The sequence below is a fragment of the Schistocerca nitens genome, chromosome 4 (assembly GCF_023898315.1).
Source record: "Schistocerca nitens isolate TAMUIC-IGC-003100 chromosome 4, iqSchNite1.1, whole genome shotgun sequence".
Lineage (NCBI taxonomy): Eukaryota > Metazoa > Arthropoda > Insecta > Orthoptera > Acrididae > Schistocerca > Schistocerca nitens.
In genome coordinates, this window is record NC_064617.1 from 931,790,232 (window position 1) to 931,815,211 (window position 24,980).

Genomic DNA, 24,980 nt, shown 5'->3' on the forward strand with positions numbered 1-24,980 from the left:
ACAAATCCACCTGTCACCAAATATGCTATTCAATACCGCTTCAACCGCACGCGAGCTGTATGCCGGACATCCATAATGTTGGAAGTACATCGCCATTCTGTCATGCAGTGAAACATCTTGTAGTAACATCGGTAGAACATTACGTAGGAAATTAGCATACATTGCACCATTTAGATTGCCATCGACAAAATGGGGGCCAATTATCCTTCCTCCCATAATGCCGCACCATACATTAACCCGCCAAGGTCGCTGATGTTCCACTTGTCGCAGCCATCGTGGATTTTCCGTTCCCAAATAGTGCATATTATGTAGGTTTACGTTACCGCTGTTGGTGCATGACGCTTCGTCGCTAAATAAAACGCGTGCAAGATATCTGTCATCGTCCCGTAATTTCTCTTGTGTCCAGTGGCAGAACTGTACACGACGTTCAAAGTCGTCGCCATGCAATTCCTGGTGCATATAAATATGGTACGGGTGCAGTCGATGTTGATGTACCATTCTCAACACCGACGTTCTTGAGATTCCCGATTCTCGCGCAATTTGTCTGCTACTGATGTGCGGATTGGCCGCTAAAACACCTACTTAGGCATCATCATTTTTTACAGGTCGTGGTTGACGTTTCACATGTGGCTGAACACTTCCTGTTTCCTTAAATAACGTAACTATCCGGCGAACGGTCCTGACACTTGGATGATGTCGTCCGGGATACCGAGCAGCAAACACAGCATACGCCCGTTGGACATTTTGATCACAGTAGCCATATATCAACACGATATCGACCTTTTCCGTAATTGGTAAACGGTCCATTTTAACACGGGTAATGTATCACAAGCAAATACCGTCCGCACTGGCGGAATGTTACTTGATACCACGTACTTATACGTTTGTGACTATTACAGCGCCATCTATCACAAAGCGAAAAAAGTGGTCCAATTAAAACATTCATATTTGTTTACGTACTACACGAATATGTAATAAAAATGGGGGTTCCTATTTAAAAAAAAAGCAGTTGATATCCGTTTGACCTATGGTAGCGCCATGTAGCGGGCCAACCATAGCGCCATCTGGTTTCCCCCTTCAAGCTAGACAAGTTTTGTTTGTAGTTTTCTCGTTTGACGCTCATTTTGTGAGATATTTGGCCTGGTCACTATCAATGGACCACCCTGTATATCCACATCGGAATCGTGCTGTTTTGTATGTTGTCGTTGTTGTTGTTGTCTTCAGTCCTGAGACTGGTTTGATGCAGCTCTCCATGCTACTCTATCTCCCAGTACTTACTGCAACCTACTTCCTTCTGAATCTGCTTTGTGTATTCATCTCTTGGTCTCCCTCTACGATTTTTACCCTCCACGCTGCCCTCCAATGCTAAATTTGTGATTCCTTGATGCCTCAGAACATGTCCTACCAACCGGTCCCTTCTTCTTGTCAAGTTGTGCCACAAACTCCTCTCCTCCCCAATTCTATTCAATACCTCCTCATTAGTTATGTGATCTACCCATCTAATCTTCAACATTCTTCTGTAGGTAGCACCACATTTCGAAAACTTCTATTCTCTTCTTGTCCAAACTATTTATCGTCCATGTTTCACTTCCATACATGGCTACACTCCATACAAATACTTTCAGAAATGACTTCCTGACACTTAAATCTATACTCGATGTTAACAAATTTCTCTTCTTCAGAAACGATTTCCTTGCCATTGCCAGTCAACATTTTATATCCTCTCTACTTCGACCATCATCAGTTACTTTGCTCCCCAAATAGCAAAACTCCTTTACTACTTTAAGTGTCTCATTTCCTAATCTAATTCCCTCAGCATCACCCGACTTAATTCGACTACATTCCATTATACTCGTTTTGCTTTTGTTGATGTTGATCTTGTATCCTCCTTTCTAGACACTGTCCATTCCGTTCTACTGCTCTTCCAAGTCCTTTGCTGTCTCTGACAGAATTACAATGTCATCGGCGAACCACAACGTTTTTATTTCTTCGCCATGGACTTTAATACCTACTCCGAATTTTTCTTTTGTTTCCTTTACTGCTTGCTCAATATACAGTTTGAATAACATCGGGGACAGGCTACAATCCTGTCTCACTCCCTTCCCAACCGCTGCTTCCCTTTCATGCCCCTCGATTCTTATAACTGCCATCTGCTTTCTGTACAAATTGTAAATAGCCTTTCGCTCCCTGTATTTTACCCCTGCCACCTTTAGAATTTGAAAGAGAGTATTCCAGTCAACACCTGACACCGTACTTCACTAATTCCCACTATATCTAACTTCAACCTATCCATTTCCCTCTTTAAATTTTCTAACCTACCTGCCCGATTAAGGGATCTGACATTCCACGCTCCGATCCGTAGAACGCCAGTTTTCTTTCTCCTGATAACGACGTCCTCCTGAGTAGTCCCCGCCCGGAGATCCGAATGGGGGACAATTTTACCTCCGGAATATTTTACCCTAGAGGACGCCATCATCATTTAACCATACAGTAAAGCTGCATGCCCTCGGGAAAAATTACGGCTGTAGTTTCCCCTTGCTTTCAGCCGTTCGCAGTACCAGCACAGCAAGGCCGTTTTGGTTAGTGTTGCAAGGCCAGATCAGTCAATCATCCAGACTGTTGCCCCTGTACGCTGCAGTAACGCCCGCGAAAGGAAACTTTTTGATCCCCCCTTACACATCGTCTCTCGACAGCAGCAATAGCTTTCATACAAATACTGTAACCGCGGACGGCCAGTAAAACAGTATTCAACAATTTTATGGCTCTGAGCACTATGGGACTTAACAGCTATGGTCATCAGTCCCCTAGAACTTAGAACTACTTAAACCTAACTAACCTAAGGACAGCACACAACTCCCAGCCATCACGAGGCAGAGAAAATCCCTGACCCCGCCGGGAATCGAACCCGGGAACCCGGGCGTGGGAAGCGAGAACGCTACCGCACGACCACGAGATGCGGGCAACAATTTTATGTTGAAACTGTTTCATTGGTCAGTGTTTGCACACAAAAACAACAATGTGGGATTGCGGGTCCGCCTTGATGCAAAACACTTCATGGGGGGGGGAAACAAATAAATAAATAACAACAAGAGTGAGACCTGAGTTTCTCCTGGCGTATACAACTTTCAAATAACTTCCGGGAATTCAGCCAGGTAACACTTTCAGCAACCGCCGATATTTCGGCGGGAGAACACCCCGCCATTTTCAAGGCAAACTGCAACGAACAGGCGGCGTACATGCAAATTTAATACCTCGGTTCTCCGACAGAAGCAGGAAAGATGACACACACACACACACACACACACACACACACACACACACACTCTGAACATTAGTGCCACCAAAGATGACCAAAGTCAGAGCTATCGATAGTGAGACTATGAATTCGCAGGTGAGGCAGCATTGACTCTGTTCCTCTGTTTTTTGACAAGGGAGAGAGCCGGATTCTAAACAGAGTTTAAACAGAAACCTCCATCCCTGTTAACGAGGTTGCTCGCTAATTTAATCTCAACTGCCTCCCTAATGACACTGTCCCAATAGCTGGACGTGCATGCCAATATCTCGGTGTTATTATATAATATGGGGTGACCAGTATCCAAGCAATGTTCGGCAATAGCAGATCTATTTGGCTGCTGTAATCGTGTGTGCCGTTTATGCTCAGTACATCTGTCCTCCACGGTCCTGATAGTTTGACCAATATATGCCATGCCGCAGCTACAAGGAATACGGTATACACCCGCCTTACGCAGTCCAAGACCCGACTTGTACTTACAAGCTAATAGTTGTCACCATTCGGCTCAGCGTGAAGGGGTACTTCGTACCTTGGTACACAGGGCACATGTCGTTTCTGACGCTGAGACTTTGCCAGCTGAGCTGTCCCATCTTGAAGTTACATTTCGTCAAAATGGTTATAGTGATAGACAGATTGAACGTGCGTTGCGCTATCGACCAACTGTACATCGGGTGATTGATGATAATTCTGAGTCAACACCTAAGTAGGAAACACGTCCAATAAGATCGGTCGTATTTTACGGAAATACGATGTGAAATGTGTTTTCCGACCTCCATCTAAAATTAGAGAACTTTTGAGTTCCGTTAAGGATGATCTTGGACTGCGTAAGGCGGGTGTATATCGTATTCCTTGTAGCTGCGGCATGGCATATATTGGTCAAACTATCAGGACCGTGGAGGACATATGTACTGAGCATAAACGGCACACACGATTACAGCAGCCAAATAGGTCTGCTATTGCCGAACATTGCTTGGATACTGGTCACCCCATGTTATATACGAGGGCTATTCCGAAAGTAAGGTCCGATAGGTCGCGAAATGGAAACCACGGTAAAAATCAAAAATGTTTTATTTGCAACAGTTAGATACACCTTGCAGCTACTTATCTCCATAGTCGCCGACCCGACTTAGACGTGTATCGTAGCGTTGTACCAACTTTCCCATACCCTCGCTATAGAAGGCAGCCGCCAGTGCTCTCCGCCAATTCCCTACGCTGGCCTACGGCTCGTTGTCTTGTGCCGAAATGTTGTCTTCATAACCAGCGGTTCATGTGACCAGAGCTGAAACTCAGAGGGAGACAATTACGGGCTGTATTGTGGGTACTCTCACATTTCCATTTGAAAACGATGCAGGAGCATCTTCATTGCCCCTGCAGAATGCGGCTGAGAATTGTCTTGAAGACGTAACAGCACGACAGTTATGTAATGTTAGCTGCATAGCTTCAGGGGAAATTTCTCACCAGGCCCCCGTACTTGGCGGCAGACGCTATTTTCTAGACATCTTTACGCAATCACTGCGAGCTCAGAAATGAGAAGAGCGACGTGATGCTAACTGGGGTTATACTAGAGACACTACCCAACACATCTGTGCAAAGCTTTATCGGATTTTCATAGTCGTTTCCATTTCGTGACCGATCGGACCTTACTTTCGGAATAGCCCTCGTAATAACACCGAGATATTGGCATGCACGTCCAGCTATTGGGACAGTGTCATTAGGGAGGCAGTTGAGATTAAATTAGCGAGCAACCTCGTTAACAGGGATGGAGGTTTCTGTTTAAACTCTGTTTGGAATCCGGCTTTCTCCCTTGTCAAAAAACAGAGCAACAGAGTCAATGCTGCCTCACCTGCGAATTCATAGTCTCACTATCGATAGCTCTGACTTTGGTCATCTTTGGTGGCACTAATGTTCAGTGTGTGTGTGTGTGTGTGTGTGTGTGTGTGTGTGTGTGTGTGTGTCATCTTTCCTGCTTCTGTCGGAGAACCGAGGTATTAAATTTGCATGTACGCCGCCTGTCCGTTGCAGTTTGCCTTGAAAATGGCGGGGTGTTCTCCCGCCGAAATATCGGCGGTTGCTGAAAGTGTTACCTGGCTGAATTCCCGGAAGTTATTTGAAAATAACAAGAGTGTTTTGCATAAAGGTGACCCCAGAAAAATGGCTCTTAGCACTATGGGACTTAACATCTGAGGTCATCTGTCCCCTTGAACCTAGAACTACTTGAACCTAACTAACCTAAGGACATCACACACATCCATGCCCGAGGCAGGATTCGAACCTGCGACCGCAGTGGTCGCGCGGTTCCAGACTGTAGCGCCTAGAACCGCTCGGCCACTCCGGCCGGCGGTGAACCCAGAACCCCATATTGTTGTAAAGCAGTACTCACTTGAAATAAGAAATGTCGTAGTTATCTTACTTCTATGCGTGCATTTTTACATTGCGCAAACGTTAGGCGCAATTTCGAAAATAAATTCAGCAACTGCTTATTTTACAACATCATATGCAAATATATCTCGAGTTTAGAAAAACCACAGATTGACTACGGTAAATATAGCGGCTAACAGCCCAGCGTGGCACCGCAGGGAGCACTAAACAACCTGTCACAGCCTGTCTGTGTGTTCAGTCTCTCTGGTAAGCTCCAGCTCTGTCTTATAATTCTTAGCGTTACTTATGGCTTCTGTCGTTAAGCAACAAGTCTGGGCTTAATTTCATCCTGCAGCTAATGCTCTAATAACAGGCAGAATAGGAGGTACCCATTTTTAGGAGAAATTAGCTGACCAGAGGGAGGAAAACTGCGATTACAATGTCGAAGAGCAGTTTGCTGCTTTACACAGCGCATTAACCACAGCGCTACGCCGCTCCATGTTGTTTAACCTGACGTGGCCTTCAGGTTAAAATAAACACTTATTATTATTATTATTATTATTATTAGTATTTTATTATTATACACGTGGTAGACCCTTTGTGGATGGAATGGTGAGTTGAGCATCAGTAAGGTCTCTTCGTACTTGTTCGGCCCATGTCACACCTTTAAGGTTTTCAGCGGCTGTGAGTATCTGGCGTGCGAGTCTATACTCAGGGAGTCTGTGTATGTGTCCATAAAATTTTAGGTGTCTTTTTCTAATGTCAGCAGCAATGTTTGAAATTTTCTCTGTAGTTTTGGTGGTTTGCAGTCTATATCTAGCTCCAGTTTTTCCTGGTCCAAGGATTTTCCTAATGATCTTTCGTTCTTCATTTTGTAGATTTTGTAGCAGCATCTTGTTATGGAGTGACAAGGTTTCTGTTGCGTATAGCACCTCGGGTTTAATAACAGTGCTGTAGTGCCTGATTTTTGTATGCATGGACATGCACTTTTTGTTGTAAAGTTGGTGTGTTCGACCATAGGCTCTCTTTAGTTTCTGTGCTCGAGTTTATTGAGATTTTTTTCTAGTCCAGTGGGTTCCAAAATTTCCCCCAGGTATTTAAAATGTGCAACTCTGTTTATCCGTCCATATTTTGTGGTGAGATTCTGTATGTTTAAGAGTGTATATATAAATTCCGTTTTCTCAAAAGAAATTTGCAAGCCAACCTTCTCGGCACATTCCTCGAGTATTTCTATTTGATGTATTGCATTTTGTTCACTGTCTGTCAAAATTGCAAGGTCATCGGCAAAGGCTAGGCAAGTGACTTCAGCTTTTCTTCCAGTCTTCATTGGTTTCCTTGCGCCACGTTTTCTAAGCTCACTCTCCCATTCCCTTATAACTTTGTCCAAAACGATATTGAACAGAATTGGAGATAGTCCATCTTGTCTTACTCCAGTTCTGATCTCAAAACATTCCGAGATTTCCCCCCTGAATTTTACTTCAGAGGTTGTGTTGGAGAGTGTCTGCTCAAAGAGCTTACGTGTTTTCTGGTCAAGTCCGAGTTCTACTAGTGTGTTGACGAGAGATTTACGGTCGACTGAGTCGTACGTCTTCTTGAAGTCGACGAATGTACATATGGTGGGCTTTTGTCTAATAGCTCTGTATTTCAACGTTGTTTTTAGATTAAAAATTTGTTCAGGGCAGGAGAGTCCGGGTCGGAAACCCGCTACTCACAAATCTTGTGTTCAATTTGTTCCTGTGTTCTCTGCAATAGGCATTAAGAGAAGATCTTGTAGGTGACTGGTAGAAGTGAAATGCCTCAGTAATTGTTGACATCCGTTCTGTCTCCTTTTTTGGATGGATAAGTGCACACTTCCAATCGTCAGGTAATTCTTCTGTTGGTCAAATTTCTTTGATAATTTCCGTGAGCTCCTTAAGTGATTTAGGGCCTAAACTTTTCAGTAGTTCTGCTACTATGTTGTCTTCACCAGCCGCTTTGTCGTTTTTGAGATAGTGGATGTGCTTGAGGATTTCTTCTTTTGAGGCTGGTATCGAGTCTTGCTAGGTGTGTGGGGGTTCGATAAGTGGGAATCTTTCTGTGGGTTCTGGACAATTTAGTAAATTGGTGAAGTAAACTGCGAGTTCTTTGCAGTTTTCGTCATTAGTAAGTGCTAATTTTCCATTTTGGTTTTTAAAGCAGAGATTTTTTGGTGTGTATCCTCGTATCCTATTTGCAAATGTCCTGTAGAAATCTCTTATATTGTAATTCCGAAAGTCGCTCTCCAGTTGTTCGTATAGGTATCTTCTGTTGGTTTGTTTGATGGTTCTGGCTGTTTCTTTCCGTACTATGAAGAAATTTTGTTGTGTTTCTGGGGTTTTCTTGATGCTGTATTTCTGGAAAGCCAATTTGCGTGTTTTAAGGGCGTTTTCACAGTTGTCGTTCCACCATGCATGTTTTTTTCTTTTTTTCACCGGTAGTCCGCTTTAGGCGTTATCTTGTTTTTGAACTCTTCCCATGTGTTCGCTTCCTCTTTCTCCCATTCGTCCTTTATGTTTGTTTTGTGGAGACTGTTTATGTCGAATCTCTGCAGGTGCGATTTCTTGGGATTGTACTTCCGTGGAGTGAATTTTACTTTGACTCGTGTAAGGTAGTGGTCTGAGTCAGTATTGACACCTCGTCGGAATTTTACATCAAGAACTTCTCGTTGCTGCGTGTGGGTGATTGCTATATGGTCAATCTGGAATTCCCCAAGCTCTGGAATAGCAGAGCGCCAAGTTTTTTGCTTTCTGGGGTGCTTTCGTAAAGACTTCGACATTATCTTCAGGTTGAAAAAAAATGGTTCAAATGGCTCTGAGCACTATGGGACTTAACATCTGAGGTCATTAGTCCCCTAGAACGTAGAACTACTTAAACCTAACTAACCTAAGGACATCACACACATTTGTGCCCGAGGCAGGATTCGAACCTGCGACCGTAGCGGTCGCACGGTTCCAGACTGCAGCGCCTAGAACCGCTCGACCACTCCGACCGGCTATCTTCAGGTTGAATTGTTGGCAGAGATCAACTAGTCGCCTTCCATTTCTGTTGATAAATTTGTGCGCAGGATATCTGCCTATGTGCTGTCATGAGTCTGTTGTTGACTGGATTGACTTCCTTGACGGAGTTTATGATCTTCTTGTGCGCATGTATCGCCATTCCCAGCAAGGGGAATTAGTCTATCAGTTTTGCTCTTGAATATGCGGTAGTTACCATAATCTATGGTATCATCGTCAGTACATCGTGTTTCCTGAAGTGCTAGTAAAAGGATTTTTTGTCTGTCGAGTTCTGTAGTAATTCTTCTTCTTCTTCTCCTTCTTCTTCTATTATTATTATTATTTCTGAGCACCATGATCTATCCGTGCACATTGGTCATGCCAAGAGATCAGTGTTGGAGTGAGACATGTACTACTACCGGCACCTCTAAGTGTGGCAGCCGCACGTACCTCTAGCCCGGCCTCCTCCTGGGAGTCGTGGTTGAGCTCGTTGGGCATCGAGGTGAGGTTGTAGCCGACGCCGCGGCACATGGGGATGCGGATCTCCTCGCAGCGTCCCGACGCCACCGCCGCGCCCGCCCCCGCCGCCAGCCCTGGGGGTGGCGCCGCGGCCGCCGTGGCCGGCGCCTCGGCCCCCGCCACCCCCGCGGCACCCAGCAGCGCCAGCGCCGCCAGCGCCTCCGCCCCCACCGCCTCCGCCGCCCCCGCAAGCGCTAGCACCAGCAGCGCCGCCGCCCACGCCGCCTCCAGCCCAGCACTCGCCGCCATCTCAGCCCGCCATCCCCTGCAACAGCGTCACTTCATCTCAATACAATTTTCCACTTTTCGGGATTTCGCTCTTTTTTTTAGGACGAAACGTCTTTTATTATGCGTAGTTTAGGATTATTTTATTTTGACAGGGATGTAGGAAAATATAGGGTAAAGTCGAAATTACGGTGGTAACCCTATTATTTATAGTAGGCACCAATGAGCGCATTACTTTACTCTGTGGCCACACCGATTTATTAAAGAGGATTCCCTCAATCTCTTATTGAACGCAATCCATCTAATTTTAATTTACTATATTAATTGCGTTGCTATTCTTGTTAAGGGCAACATCGGAACTAACACCAATAGTAATCGCATGAAAAGTTGACCGATTACACCGGCTGTATAAGGCCTATTTCAGACACGTGTGATTCCATTCGGTTCCGTTACTTTCCGGCTCTTTCTCGGTCGCTGCCGACAAGCGTGAAACGGTGCTTCGGTTTCTATTCGGCATATAACAGAAAGAGTACACCACCGAATACTCCCTCGGCACGGACAGTTTCATCAGGTATCTATAAGGTGAAACACAAAGCAATCCAGGAGTTCAAGCATGTGCGCTCACAGACGCAAAAGAGAAACAGGAGAGTAACTATTTAGATCAAAAGTTTCGCTGGTAAGCTCTTTTACATTATCCACACAGTTTCTATCTCTCCCCATGTGATTTCCATAGAGCAAAGAGCTGCACACCTGGATACAATAACGCTTCCGTGGGCAACTGAAAACATTTTTCCATTAAGCTACTGGCCGTCTAGTCTTAAAAAAAAAAAATGTTCAAATGGCTCTGAGCACTATGGGACTTAACATCTGAGGTCTGAGGTCATCAGCCCCCTAGAAATTAGAGCTACTTAAACCTAAGCTAAGGACATCACACACATCCATGCCCGTGGCAGGATTCGAACCTGCCACCGTAGCGGTCGCGCGGTTCCAAACTGAACCACCTAGAACCGCTCGGCCACCGCGGCCGGCGTCTAGTCTCACAGTGGGAGAAATATATCAGTGGTATATCAACGATTATTGCGATTACTTTCGAAATAATGGATTACTTATTTTTGTTTATGCGTCTCGTTTTCATTTGACTGCCCCTTATATTCTCATTTTCACCATCCCTGTAACATTTACAGATGGCGCGTGAGAAGATCGGTCTCGATAGTTCCCAAAGTAGCCTTATTCCCAGTCGAACTCGCGGGTTGCCAGATTTTATTGTCGTATGGTTTGGATAGGTGCCTCAATCGGAAAATAAATGGGAGTATTAAAAAGGAGATTTTGACAGCGACGTGCCATTGTCACCGATAGCACACGTTGTTGACATACCTACCTTACCTCCGAGCAAATGAACTCGCCCGTTCCACGTCACCGGCGTGCGCACAATCGAGGGAAACACAGTCACTTGTGAGCGAGCGGTCTAATGTAAGTGTCACGATGTTTTCGAAACAGGAACAACGGAGTTGGATCAAGATTGAATGTGCCGGAGGTCGTACAGCACGACAGCGCCATGAGGCGTGCGGGGGATCGGCATTGCCGTACAGAACAGTGGCACGTTGGGTAAAAGCCTCCATCGAAGGTCGGCAAACTGGCAGACACGCAACGGGCAGGTCGTCCTACCGTCTCTGAAGAAGAAGTACACGCTGTCGCCGCGTTAGTGGACAGTGATCGACGCCATACGATTCGTGAGCTCGCCCACGAAACCGGATTAGCGCGTACGACTGTGCTTCGCATCCTGAAGGAACTCCTGGCCATGCGAAAAATTGCATCACGATGGGTTCCGCATGACTTGACGGAAATGCAGAAATGGATGCGTTACGACGCTGCTCAGACGCACTTGGAGCGCTATGATCGCGTAGGAGAGGCTTTATTACGCCGTATCGTAACACTGCACGAGACCTGGGCCACATCGTACGAGCCAAAACTGAAGTCCGCAGCTCGTGGTCGTGCGGTAGCGTTCCCGGGTTCGATTCCCGGCGGGGTCAGGGATTTTCTCTGCCTCGTGATGACTGGGTGTTGTGTGATGTCCTTAGGTTAGTTAGGTTTAAGTAGTTCTAACTTCTAGGGGACTGATGACCATAGATGTTAAGTCCCATAGTGCTCAGAGCCATTTGAAAAGTAAATTACTGTCTTTATCAGTGAGCACCACACTCAGCGAAAGATAGGAATCTGTGAGGCTACTGACATACACAGGTAGAGCAGTAAACCATGTGGACCTGGTGAGGCCTCCCACTAAATGCTGTACCTCAATCAAGAACTTTTGTCATTCTTTTTTTGTATAAGCTACCATCCATCTTCACATCTTCAACCATCGCTATTTTTGTCCCGTTGTTCTTTTATCTTGGCGTACTAGGTCCTTTCTTTCCGCTCACCATTTCCTGCATGGTCTGTAGCTTTAGGATGGGCTTCTCTTATCTGTGCTAGTTACTAAACCTCATTATCTGTAGCCGACATCCCTAATCCTCACCGAGTTACAGATGTTCTATGTACTCGAAGGATATAAAGTTAGTAGCTGGTACAGACACAACACAATCTCCCTAGATTTCCATGGAGTTCTTTGTCAACGTGTTGAAAAAAAAATGAAGTGAGGAAAGATTAAGTCATTAGCAATAACTATAATTAAGAAAATCGGCCACATCCTTTTAAAAGGAACCGACCCGGTATTTGCTTTAAGCGGTTTATGAAAACCACGGAAAACCAAACTCTCAATGAGCGACGTGGATTTGTTCCGCCGTCCTGTGGAATGATAATCCAGTGTCGTAGCCCTCTGCCATACACTGGGCAGCACTTCCAGTAGATGTTCGGATGCGCAGCCATTTTCCTGGTGACGCTTCTGTCTGCTCTTAAGCGTTTACAAGGCTTGCACGAGGATACACTACGTGATCAAAAGCATGCAGACACCTGGCTGAAAATGGCTTACAAGTTCGTGGCGTCTTCCATCGGCAATGCTGGATTCAGTATGGGGTTGGCCCACCCTTAGCCTTAATGACAACTTGCACTCTCTCAGGCATACAGGAATCAGAGCGATCCCTATGACCGTTATGTCAGTTTTGGTTCCGTGGAAGCACAGAACACAGACGTAGGATGACAGCCTTTTGAGAGGCGGGCGGGGCCTGTTCCCCGCAGCATTTCTCTACTCGTGGTCAGTCTAAGTTCTCGTTCGCTTACGGTCGCGCCCGACTGCCACGACATACTGTCCGCATAATACGGAACAATCCGCGACAGTCGAAAGAATATAAAAACTCTGAAGATGTCAGAGGCAGCCCAAGGCGACTTAAAGTGAGGACCTACTGGTAGTGTCTCATTAGGTCGGATCGGTTTATTAGGTATCACTCCAGTCGGCCCTGAAAGCCTTAGCACACACGTTCGAGCAATATGCTCCGGCGCATCTGCACCTTCGACAGGTTTGAGCTGCGACTGCGGTTGCGGGCGCAGCTGTCCACCAGCCTGCCTCACCAGGCCTCACGCCCCCACAACACTACCACACATCACGTCACATCCTCGCGACCCCAGCTTCCCGCGGCACATTTTATAAATATGCAAACGGCGCACGATCAAAGCACGAAGGGCCCCGCAGCGTCTTGCTTGCCGGCGTGGGCTGAAGTGGAGGCTGCCTTCTCGAGAGCTGGACTGACAGGCGGTCGTTTTCCAGCGCTCGTTTCTCCAGCAGGAACTCACAGGCGGCGTGTGTCATCACGCATCGTTTTGTTTTATATGAAGCCTAGAACATCCCGCAAGCTGTGCATTGTAATGTTTCTGTACGAGGGGATCTGGAAGCACCTGGAGACGGGAGAAAACAATTGTGCAGGCTGTGACATTCCAGGCAGTTGTATCATGCGGGCAGACCGGACAGGATACGGGACGATGAAATAACGTTGCATCCGAACACTCGACCGACCTACTTTCAGTTATTACACGAACTGTAATAAGCATGTGGATACATATCGACTACATATTTTTAATACATAAAGAAGAGATGGCTGTGAGAAGATGTCAGCCAATAGCACGCTGACCGACCCCTCTCCAGGACGAAAACGCGACAATAGCGGCCCCTATATGAAGAGGACATAAGCGCCAGTAGCACGGATCGATAAACCCTGTACAATTATAGTCATTGCTGCAGTTATAAAACTGTCAGTACTCCAACACCTCTGATAAATTCCTTGTAGCAATGTAACTGAATTCAGAAAGGCAGAAAGGTAGTGTGATCCGAGCTCTGGACTGGACAACGTACGCCACCACCAACGGTTCCTCGCAACCCCCGCATAAATCTCCACTGACACAAAACAGGATAACAGTTCAAAGCTAAGTAGGTCGAAATTCGCACCAAAAATGAAGTATGTTGTAAGAGGTCCATGACTAAGGAATTTGTTGCTAGCACACTCGAGCAGATGTAATTTCGATGGATTGCTCACGCGCTGCCTGCTATAAGAGAATCTCAGACCAAAGAGTTTAGATTCACAGTAGGAACTGTGTGGCGGAAGGAGTAAGTAGTAGCGAGCAGTCTGGTGTATCGAGTTGGTTGAGCCGGTCGTGGGGAGCGATGGCTGAGCCTGAGCGATCTAGTATAAGGTAAAAGCAGCCTCGCGCATGTGTACTATTCTAATATCAAGTCCCATGTAAATTTTTTTTTTAATCTCTTAATAATAATCTTTCTTATAAAAATTAACTTTTGACAATCATTCATCTCAATTTAAAGAATTTACTAATTTCTCCAATCCATGGTCATCCCGATTATTGTAAAGAAAAATCAGTTGTTTCTTTTTATACATGACAAATCTAGTGGCCAGCATTGCACTGGGCTGTGCCAGAAAAATTTCTTATAGAAGCATATATATATGCGTTATCCGGCGACCTTATTGAGGTAAGAATTTTCAATTTATTCAGTATGATCTTTCAGGACCATGACGCAGCACTGCTAACGCCTAAAATTTACCAGTTTAGATTCACAGTCAGTCAATTATTGAAAGGTTATAAGTGAGCCACAACTTTATTGAGAGATTAGTCACACGTTATTATTGCAAAGGTTAAGTAATAATAAACTGTTGGAAGGTTACACTGAATGTGAACGATACATAATTATATTTTTTACTGTTGGGAGGTTACTCTAACACGCGAATGTTATATATTATTTTGTTTTTCTGTTGGGAGGTTGCAATGTTTCTTTCCCCAAACATTACCTCCAGCTAGCTACAAGATCCACGACTGCCTATCAATCATAAGCACAGCCCAAAGCATCAAGGCTGCAACCGTCTCTACACCTGCACATTGGAACGGCCTTGCACAACATTACACGCTTTCCGTACTCTAAAAATATCTTTCTCAGTCACTGTGAACTACTAACTTCGACATCAGAAATCAGCAACATTATCAAGCAGTATATCTACCCTACGGTCTCAAGAGGCCACAACTACCCCCTACATTCGGAGAGCTGCCGACCAACTCATATTTTTGTCCAGCTCCCAGCAACTCCCGAATATGTTAAAGGACTCAGGCGCCACAACTACTGTGATGTCAGCAGCAAAACGCTTGGCTTTTGGCACCCACACGAACTGTCCCATTGACCAGCCATTCGTCCTGCACTTCTCTGGAATATGCTTTATCCTGTCAGGATTTGTCGTAATATTATCTCCGAATTAATGGTAATGACGACATGTGGTAACCTCTAGCGCTTAAGCAAGCATAGCAGAGTCGAGCATCAATATTTAAGTGGTACTACGGAGCTTCTCTTTGGACGGATTAGGTAAAACGTAGATACTGAGCCTGCTGATACCATCCATCTGCTTTGACTCATGGCGTCATCAAAATGGCAGACAAAACCTTCTCTCTCTCTCTCTCTCTCTCTCAAAAAAATGGTTCAAATGGCTCTGAGGACTATGGGACTTAACTTCTGAGGTCATCAGTCCCCTAGAACTTAGAACTACTTAAACCTAACTAACCTAAGGACATCACGCACATCCATGCCCGAGGCAGGATTCGAACCTGCGACGTAGCGGTCGCGCGGTTCCAGCCTGTAGCGCCTAGAACAGCTCGGCCACTCTGGACGGCTCTCTCTCTCTCTCTCTCTCTCTCTCTCTCTCTCTCTCTCTAGTTGGCAGCCGCGATGCTCGTTGGCAGCGGCTCCACATTATTCTCTCTTGTCCGCGTTCCATTTCAGCTCGTAGTGTGGATAACAATACATGTCCTCCAAGATTTGTTTAATGTAGTCAAGTCTGCGTCTTCCTCTGCAATTTCTGCCTTGTACTTCTCCCTCAAGTATTCTCTTCAATAGACCATCATATAGGAGTATATAAGCTGAGCCCTTCTTCCTTTTAGGTGTTTCATGAAGCTGATTTTCATAATTCTTCTGCAGCACCGAGCATCCTATCCTCTCTCATTCCTATCGTAGCTGCTGTACTTGCAATTCTCAGCAGGCCGTTGGTGGCCAAGCGGTTCTAGGCGCTTCAGTCTGCAACCGCGAGACCGCTACGGTCGCAGGTTCGAATCCTGCCTCGGGCATGGATGTGTGTGATGTCCTTAGGTTAGTTAGGTTTAAGTAGTTCTAAGTTCTAGGGGACTGATTATCTCAGAAGTTAAGTCCCATAGTGCTCAGAGCCATTTGAACGATTTTTTGCAATTCTCCACACATAGGTCTTCAACATTTGTTTCCTCAAGTCAATGCTTATATTCTTTGTAGTAAATGTTTTTCTTCTTATTAAAAGCATTCTCGGCCTGGGAAATTCTGCATACTATCTCCTTGTAGCTTCTTCCATGACTCGCAACTTTACTTCCCAGGAAATTAAACTCGTTTCCTTCTTCGGTTGTTCCATTTTTCAACTTTACCGCTGTCTTACTTTCTTTGTTTCTACAGTAGACTACAATTTTTGTTTTATATGTGTTTAATGTAGTACGGAATTCCTCCTCCAATATTCTATACATCGTATTCAGGATTTTCTGTAGCTCTCGTTCACTTCCTGCAATTAGTGCAATATCATTGGCAAATCTCAGCGTCTCTACCTTACCTCCATCAACCGTTATTCCTAGGCTCAATTCTTATACCACACTGTTGACAGCCTTCTGTATGTGTAGATTAAATAAGCATGTGGCTAGGGTGCAACTTCGCCGTACCCCGCTTTTGAATGCCGCCGCACGGAGTGGCCGCGCGGTCTCAGGCGCCATGTCACGGACTGCGCTGCCCCTCCCGCCGGAGGCTAGAGTTCTCCCTCGGGCATGGGTGTGCGTATTGTTCTTAGCGTAAGTTAGCTTAAGTAGTGTGTAAGTCTAGGAACCGATGACCTCAGCAGTTTGGTCTCTCAGGAATTCACTCGCATTTGAACATTTTGAATGTTACTTGATTCTTCTTTATTACCACAGCGAACTACTCCGGTTTCACGTATGTAGGTGTTATATGTAAGCCTTCTCTCTCTCAAGCCGATTCCTGATTGGCGAGGGATCTGCATAATACATTCCAATTGTCAAAGTCAAAAGCTTTCTCAAGATCTACAATTGCTATGAATGTATTCTTGCCCTTCTTCAGCTTTTTCTCTGTCACTTACCTCAGTGCACTATTGCTTCTCTTGTTTCTACACCTTATCTAAAACCGTACTGGTCTTTAGATAACTGTCCGTCTATTTGTTTTCCATTCTTCTGAGAATAATTTTGGTGGCTATTTCGGATGCATGGCACACTACACTCAATGTTCGGTGTTGTTCACACGTCCTTACATCTGGTTTCCAAGGTGATGATACTATTATCGATTTAACAAAGTCTTCTAGTTACTCTCCAAACCTGTACATATCACATACTAAGTCACAAAGTGCCATCTTCACTTTATTATCCAACTTTTTAAATAGTTCTATCGTCCTAATCACCATCATTTCATCCCCATCGACGCACAAGTCGAAAGACTTGCACCCGGCGAACGGTCTACCCAACGGGAGGCCCTAGTCCTAGTCACACGACATCGTCATCACCTCCAAGAGCGTACATTTCTATAGGGTCCTTAGTGCTTTCTCATACTCTTCTCTCATGACAGGAGCTCTATTTCTTCTTATTTTTAGATAGACTGATTGCTGTTGTGTCCTCTGTGTAACTGTTCTACGTATTCCTTCCATCGTTTCGCTATAATTTCTTCATCATGTATTAATGCTCGTTCTTGCCTTTCTTGTTTCGAAGAACTTCTTTATTTCTCTGTAAGCCATGCCAATTTGTCTTGCCTCCATGCTATTATCTATGTGTTCACAAATTTCTTTTAAATTATGTTCTTTATCTTGTTTTGCCCTCTTATTAATCTTGTTCCTGAAGCTATTGTATTTTACATTCATTCTTTATCCTTCATCCTTATAGTATCTTCTTTCCTTTATCATATTCAAGACTTCCTGATTTCTCATTCTTTCCTATTACCCTGCTTCTTTTTCCCTAATAATACTTCTGCTGAGTTTAGAATGTATATCTTTATATGTATATCTTTATTTTACTCCATTTCTCTTCTACCCCCGTTTGTTCTCTGAGCGCTATGGGACTCAACTTCTGAGGTCATTAGTCCCCTAGAACTTAGAACCAGTTAAACCTAACTAACCTAAGGACATCACACACATCCATGCCCGAGGCAGGATTCGAACCTGCGACCGTAGCGGTACCGCGGTTCCAGACTGCAGCGCCTAGAACCGCACGGCCACTTCGGCCGGCTGTTCTCTGGTATTCTAATGGTACTGTTTATCTGTGCCTTGTACTGACTTTGGTAGACTCCACTTTACGTTTAGATACCTCCCGCAGTTTTATTTCTTTCAACCTGAATCTTTCTAACTTTAGTTCACGGTGTATGGGACTGGTAGATTATGGTTACTGCTGACATTAACTCGAGGATAGCTTCTGCTATCCGTCTGATTGTAGGATCTTTCTCTTACCCGTACGGAGCCTATTTGTGCCCTTCGTATGTCTGCTGGGGCTTTCCACGTATATCCTCTCCTTGGATGATGCTGGAATATAGCATTCGTTATGACTAATTTACGTCGTAACTGTACAAATCTCTCTTGTCTCTCATTTCTTTTTCCGAATCCGTATATACCAACTGTATTTCCCTCGGTTCCTTCTCCTAATATAGCATTCCAAAGTCCAAGTGAAATAAGGTTTTCTTCGCCCTTGATTTTCTCTATCAGTTCAGAAAACTCCTCATAACATTTTCCTGCCACTTCTTCTCCTTCCTCTGTTGTTGGCATGTAGACTTGAACTACCAGAGTATCCTTTGGTTTAGTTTCAATACTTACTATAATTAGTCATTCCTTGTCCTGCACGAGTCCGTTGACTCTGCTTCCCAGTTTCTTATGTAAGATTACGCCTAATCCACCATATCCTGGTTTGTTATATTCTATACCAGAATGGATTACTCGATAATTTCCACTCCTAAAGTCTCCAGGTTGTGGCCACATCACTTCTGCTAAACCCGTTATATCTAAATTTAAACTTTCCATCTCATTTATTCAGACCTGTAATTTCGCAGTCTGGAATAAGGTTCTCGCATTCCAGATACCAGTCCTCCCGTTGTATTTTCAGAATGTATCTTACCGATATTTACCGAAATTTAATTTGCGCATAATACGCACCATAACAAGAAATGGCGTTATCGCACTCGTTGGAGACGCTAACTGACAACCAAATTCTCACCTTTCAGTAGGCAGCATACAGATCAGTCTGCCACCACAGTCTAGTACATCAGAAAATAAATAAAATATAGAAGCAAAATAAATATTGCTGTGTTTCGTTTCATCTCTAGACACATTCGATGCTACCCGCCACGGAACAAAGCCGTTATCCGGTACCGCTGGGATCAGTCCACCTAGGAAAATCACCGACAGAGACGGACAGCAGACAATGCGAGTCGTGTAGATCAAGGGACTAGAGGAATTCCACCGTACGCGGGATCTTGCTCGGCAAATAGCAAAGATCCCGTTCCCAAGGCGCGTTCGTGTATTGGGAGAGGGTGAGAAGGAATTAAAACCCTTATTCAGCTCACTGCAGGCCACTGCTCATTGTGTCAATCGAGAGGGCGCCGGGCGCGCCCCATTTGACCAGCGGCTCTGCTCGGCTCAGCTCATTGGCGCTTCCGCTGCGGGCACGGGAAGCGGCGCGTCCCGACGCCACTCAGCGCAGTGACGGCCCGTCAGCTGTCACCTGTCAGCGTCAGGCGTGAGGCGTCAGCCGTGAGGCGTCAGCAGTCAGCAGCGGCGGGCGCGGCGCCGGCCATTACCACCGGATGTGGGCGACGCAGAGGCCAGGGCGAGGACGCCTCATTAGGAGCCGACCACCACCTCAGCTGGGCAGTGACGGGCAGGAAATCGTTCCGGCCTCGCAGAAGAGCTACACCACCCCACCACGTCCATTATTTTACGAAGGGCGTCCAGTAACAAATGCACCACAGTTTTTCTCTCGGTCAATTTCAGCTAAAAAAGTGCGGAATTTGTTGCGAAACATCGTGGACTATTCCAATTCCAGCCCCTATTGTTTCTTGAAGTTCCGAAAAGTGCCGGCGCTATACGTAGGCTTCATAATGTAATGGAGGTGCGTTCCAAGCAAAAAGCTGTTACTGATTTTCTTTTGGTGGCAAACAAGAGCATCGCAAATACTCATAGGCGCTTGCAGAATGTCCACGGAGACCTGGCAGAGTACAAAAGCAAGGTAAGTAGTTGGACGAGGCGTCTGTCATCACAACTTTACCCCTGATACGTCTAGATACTGGCGACAGTGCGTAAGCATCCTGTCTGATCACCTGCATCCACTCATGTCCATTGTGTCCACTCATGTCCATTGTGCATTGCGACGGGCTTGGACAATTCCAGCAGGACAATACGACATTCCTTACGTCTGAATTGCTACAGAATTTCTCCAGGAATATTCTGAGTTTAAACACTTCCGCTGGCCACCAAATTGCCAAAACATGATCATTATTGAGCATATCTAGGATGCCTTGCAGTGTGGTGTTCAGAAGAGATCTCAACCCCCTCGTACTCTTACGGATTTATGGATAGCCCTGCAGGATTCGTGGTGTCATTTCCCTCCAGCACGACTTCAGACATTAGTCGAGTCCATGCCACATCCTGTTACAGCACTTCTACATCTACATCCATACTCCGCAAGCCACCTGACGGTGTGTGGCGGAGGGTACTTTGAGTACCTCTATCGGTTCTCCCTTCTGTTCCAGTCTCGTATTGTTCGTGGAAAGAAAGATTGTCGGTATGCATCTGTGTGGGCTCTAATATCTCTGATTTTATCCTCATAGTCTCTTCGGGAGATAAACGTAGGAGGCAGCAATATACTGCTTGACTCCTCGGTGAAGGTATGTTCTCCAACAAAAGCCAGTACCGAGCTACTGAGCGTCTCTCCTGCAGAGTCTCCCACTGGAGTTTATCTGTCATCTCTGTAAAGCTTTCGCGATTATTAAATGATCCTGTAACGAAGCGCGCTGCTCTCCGTTGGATCTTCTCTCTCTCTTCTATCAACCCTATCTGGTACAGATCCCACACCGGTGAACAGTATTCAAGCAGTGGGCGAAAAAGTGTCCTGTAACCTACTTCCTTTGTTTTCGGACTACATTCTTCCAATCAATCTCAACCTGGCATCTACTTTACCGACGATCAATGTTACACGGTCATTCCATTTTAAATCACTAATGCCTACTCCCAGATAATTTATGGAATTAACTGTTTCCAGTTGCTGACCTGCTATATTGTAGCTAAATGATAAAGGATCTTTCTTTCTATGTATTCGCAGCGCATTACACTTGTCTACATTTAGATTCAATTACCATTCCCTGCACAATGCGTCAATTCGTTGCAGATCCTCCTGCATTTCAGTACAATTTTCCATTGTTACAACCTCTCGATATACCACAGAATCATCCGCAAAAAGCCTCAGTGAACTTCCGATGTTATCCACAAGGTCATTTATGTATATTGTGAATAGCAACGGTCCTACGACACTCCCCTGCGGCACACCTGAAATACTCTTACTTCGGAAGACTTCTCTCCATTGAGAATGACATGCTGCGTTCTGTTACTCTTCAATCCAATCACACAATTGGTCTGATAGTCCATATGCTCTTACTTTGTTAATTAAACGACTGTGGGGAACTGTATCAAACGCCTTGCGAAAGTCAAGAAACAAGACATCTACCTGGGAACCCGTGTCTATGACCCTCTGAGTCTCGTGGACGAATAGCGTGAGCTGGGTTTCACATGACCGTCTTTTTCGAAACCCATGCTGATTCCTACAGAGTAGATTTCTAGTCTCCAGAAAAGTCATTATACTCGAACATAATACGTGTTCCAAAATTCTGCAACTTATCGACGTTAGAGATATAGGTCTATAGTTTTGCACATCTGTTCGACGTCCCTTCTTGAAAACGGGGATGACCTGTGCTCTTTTCCAATCCTTTGGAACGCTACGCTCTTCTAGAGACCTACGGAACACCGCTACAAGAAGGGGGCAAATTCCTTCGCGTACTCTGTGTAAAATCGAACTGGTATGCCATCAGGTCCAGCGGCCTTTCCTCTTCTTCGTGTTCGCTGGGGCCTACACGATATTAAGTAGGTGTACCAGTTTCTTTGACTCTTCAGTGTAGAATGAAGAAGACGAGATGGGTGATATGATACTGTGAGAAGAATTTGAGAGAATTACTGAAATCCTTGGGATAAAACAGCCATGACAAAACTATTTCACCTAGGTATATGGGAAGATAAATACCTTCTGACTTCAATAAGAATGTAATAATGCCAATATCCAAAGAAAACCGATGCTGATGGATGTGAATATTACCGAACATTCAGTTTTTTAAGTCACGCTTGAAAAATAATGACGCAATTATTTACAAAAGAACGAAAAAAAAGAATGAAAAAACTGATAGAAGCAAACCTCGGAGAAGATCCTTTTGGGCTCTGGGGAAATATGGGTTCTCGAGGGACAATTCTTATGGCACGACTTATCTCAGGTGGTTAAAAAAACGACAAATCTACCTTTACAGTATTTATAGATTTAAGCGAAGCTCTTGACAATCTGGTCTGAAAAGAAATTTACAGCACAACTTGACTAAAAGGAGGCATTCTGAGGCATCAAGGAATAGTCATGATTTTTCCTTTGTCGGGGACGACAGTCATAATGTAAATTTAAATGAAATCATTGCCGAGATTGGTCAGTAATTTTTTGTTATTTATTTATTGCCTTATCGCGATTTCGACTGTAGAGCTATTTTCAAGTGCAAAGTGAAAACTCCTTAACTCGTTTCGTTGCATCTGACGGTGCCGCCGTCTTCACACAAACGTATTTAAGAATCACATCAAACGCCACACTTTCCGTTGAATCTTGAACATTCAATCGATTTAATTAATTTTAACTTCGTGCCTTGTTATGGAAGATACTGGCTTTACAGCCGAAATCGCGTAATTGAAACAAACAAATGATGAAAACCTACTGTCAAACGGCGGCAATGATTTAATTTGAAAGGAATACTCAGTTTGGTTGTGGAGGGAAGAGGGGGGGGGGGGGGCGCAAGACCTGAAAGCAGTTAACCGGCTCAAGTGCAGTCAGGTCGCCAGTCAGGCAGAGAGGAAGAGCCTTCCAGAAGATAAATGTTTAGAGCTGTGTCAGTCCTTGGACCGAAGATCACAGCAACCAAAATTATGTAAAGTCGAATGCATTTTGTAATTGATCCTTATCCCCGTGAGTGACGTCACGTTGATAAATAATACTGCAAATGCCTTGCCAAAGCCCGTGGGTGCTGCTGTCTATACAGGATATAGTGCCGTTTAAATTGTGATGTCTTATTTTTATTGAAGAACGAAAACAAATTTAACTTGTTGGTGATAATTATTTTTCTGGAAGTTGAACACCAGAGGTAACACGGCTTTTTATGATAGTACAAAATTAGAAATTATGAAACCGAAGATGAAACTGAACTTCACCTTAACTGCAGATACAGTTTACTAAAAGCCATTTGTCATCTATCAGTAGACCCCTAGTGATGGGAGGTTATTCACAGATTTTACAGTACATTTGTTTTATTTACCTGTATTTTGCCATCAGTTACATCAATGAATAATCTTCAACGACGAGTGCCTCAGTGTTTCCTATGTTGCTCGCTGGAGATCTTAATTCGACAGTACCAGTTTCTGTCCAGTTTGAGCGATCTCGTAGGAAACCGGCCAGGTCATTCGTTACATGTGTGGTCTGATTGTAAACCGAAGAGCAGCAAGCGTTCTTGGCGAGGAAGAGGATCTTCACAGGACAAGCTACGACAGCTGTACAGTCACGTTAAGAATTTGTTTGCCGTGTTGTAGTGTCTGGTATAGTCCAATGAGGAACAGGAAAATTGAATGTCGGAGTATTTAACTCGTGCGGTGCCCACACCGTGCTTTATGTTATGAGGCATGGGCTGCTATGTTTATTGACGGGGCAACCACCCCTCGCGAGCGCTGCAGGTCCGTAACCCGGTTGCTGCCGGGAGCCAAGGCGATGTGAGCCTGTGTGTATCCTTCGCTACCGTCCGTGTTGGCGGGCTGTTCCACAAACTTAGAAGACTCTCGTATCTTGCTCTCGGAGGTAAGTGTCTGCCTAGCTAGTACGCGAGCTCCCCGAACTCTATACGCACCTTCGCAGCATTCATTACGATGCTGTGTTGTCCGAGCCTCTGTTGCTCTGTTCGGCGTTTGCTAATAAGAACCCACCGACTGACCAGTGGATGCTAACCTACAGTTGCTGCATTCTGTTCACATGTGAGACGTAACGAAGAAAACAGATTACGATTTAACGTCCCTTCGATATCAAGGTCATCAGAGACGGAGCACAAGCTCGAAACGTTTCGAGTATGGGAAAGAAAATCAGGCATGCCCTTTCAGAGGGACCTACCCGGCATTTGTCTGGAGAAATTTACAGAAATCACGGAAAATCTCAGTCAAGATGGCCGGACGCGGATGTGAACCGTCGTCCTCCCGAATGCAAGTCGAGTGAGCTAACTACTACGTAGCCCCACTCGGTCCACGTGAGACCGATAAATAATGGAATGAATGTTTTTACCGCTATCCGAACTGTGGTGTCACCGCTAGACACCACACTTGCTAGGTGGTAACTTAAATCGGCCGCGGTCCTGTAGTACATGTCGGACCCGCGTGTCGCCACTGTGGGATCGCAAACCTAGCGCCACCACAAGGCAGGTCTCGAGAGACTGAGGAGACCTCGTCCCCAGTTGTATGGACAACATAGCTAGCGATTGGACGTGCTAAGCCTTGCTCTCATTTGCCGAGAGATAGACAGTAGAATAGCCCTCTGCTAAGTTAAATGGCGACCACCTAGCAAGGCGCCATTTGTATCAGTGCCTATAGCTTACTAATATTCAAGAGAGATGTATTCCAAGAACTAATTAAAAGTTAAGAAACAAGCATCTACGTACTTTTCTTCTTATTCATTTATAAGTCTCATGTTCCAGACTTCACGCCCGTCTGCGTTAGCATTGCGTGCCCTATCGGCTACAGCATTGTGTCTAGGCTGTATGGTCTAGACACAAC

At 45.1% G+C, this 24,980-nt stretch overlaps 1 protein-coding gene across 1 annotated transcript in view; it reads right to left on the reverse strand.

The window, feature by feature from the left end:
* Positions 1 to 24,980, reverse strand: part of LOC126252675 (frizzled-5-like) — a 183,798-nt gene that overhangs the window by 44,187 nt on the left and 114,631 nt on the right. Inside the window, exon 5 of the mRNA XM_049953578.1 lies at positions 9,112 to 9,252. Within this exon, the coding sequence (XP_049809535.1) occupies positions 9,112 to 9,252 (141 nt within the window). The remainder of the gene's footprint in view (positions 1 to 9,111; positions 9,253 to 24,980) is intronic.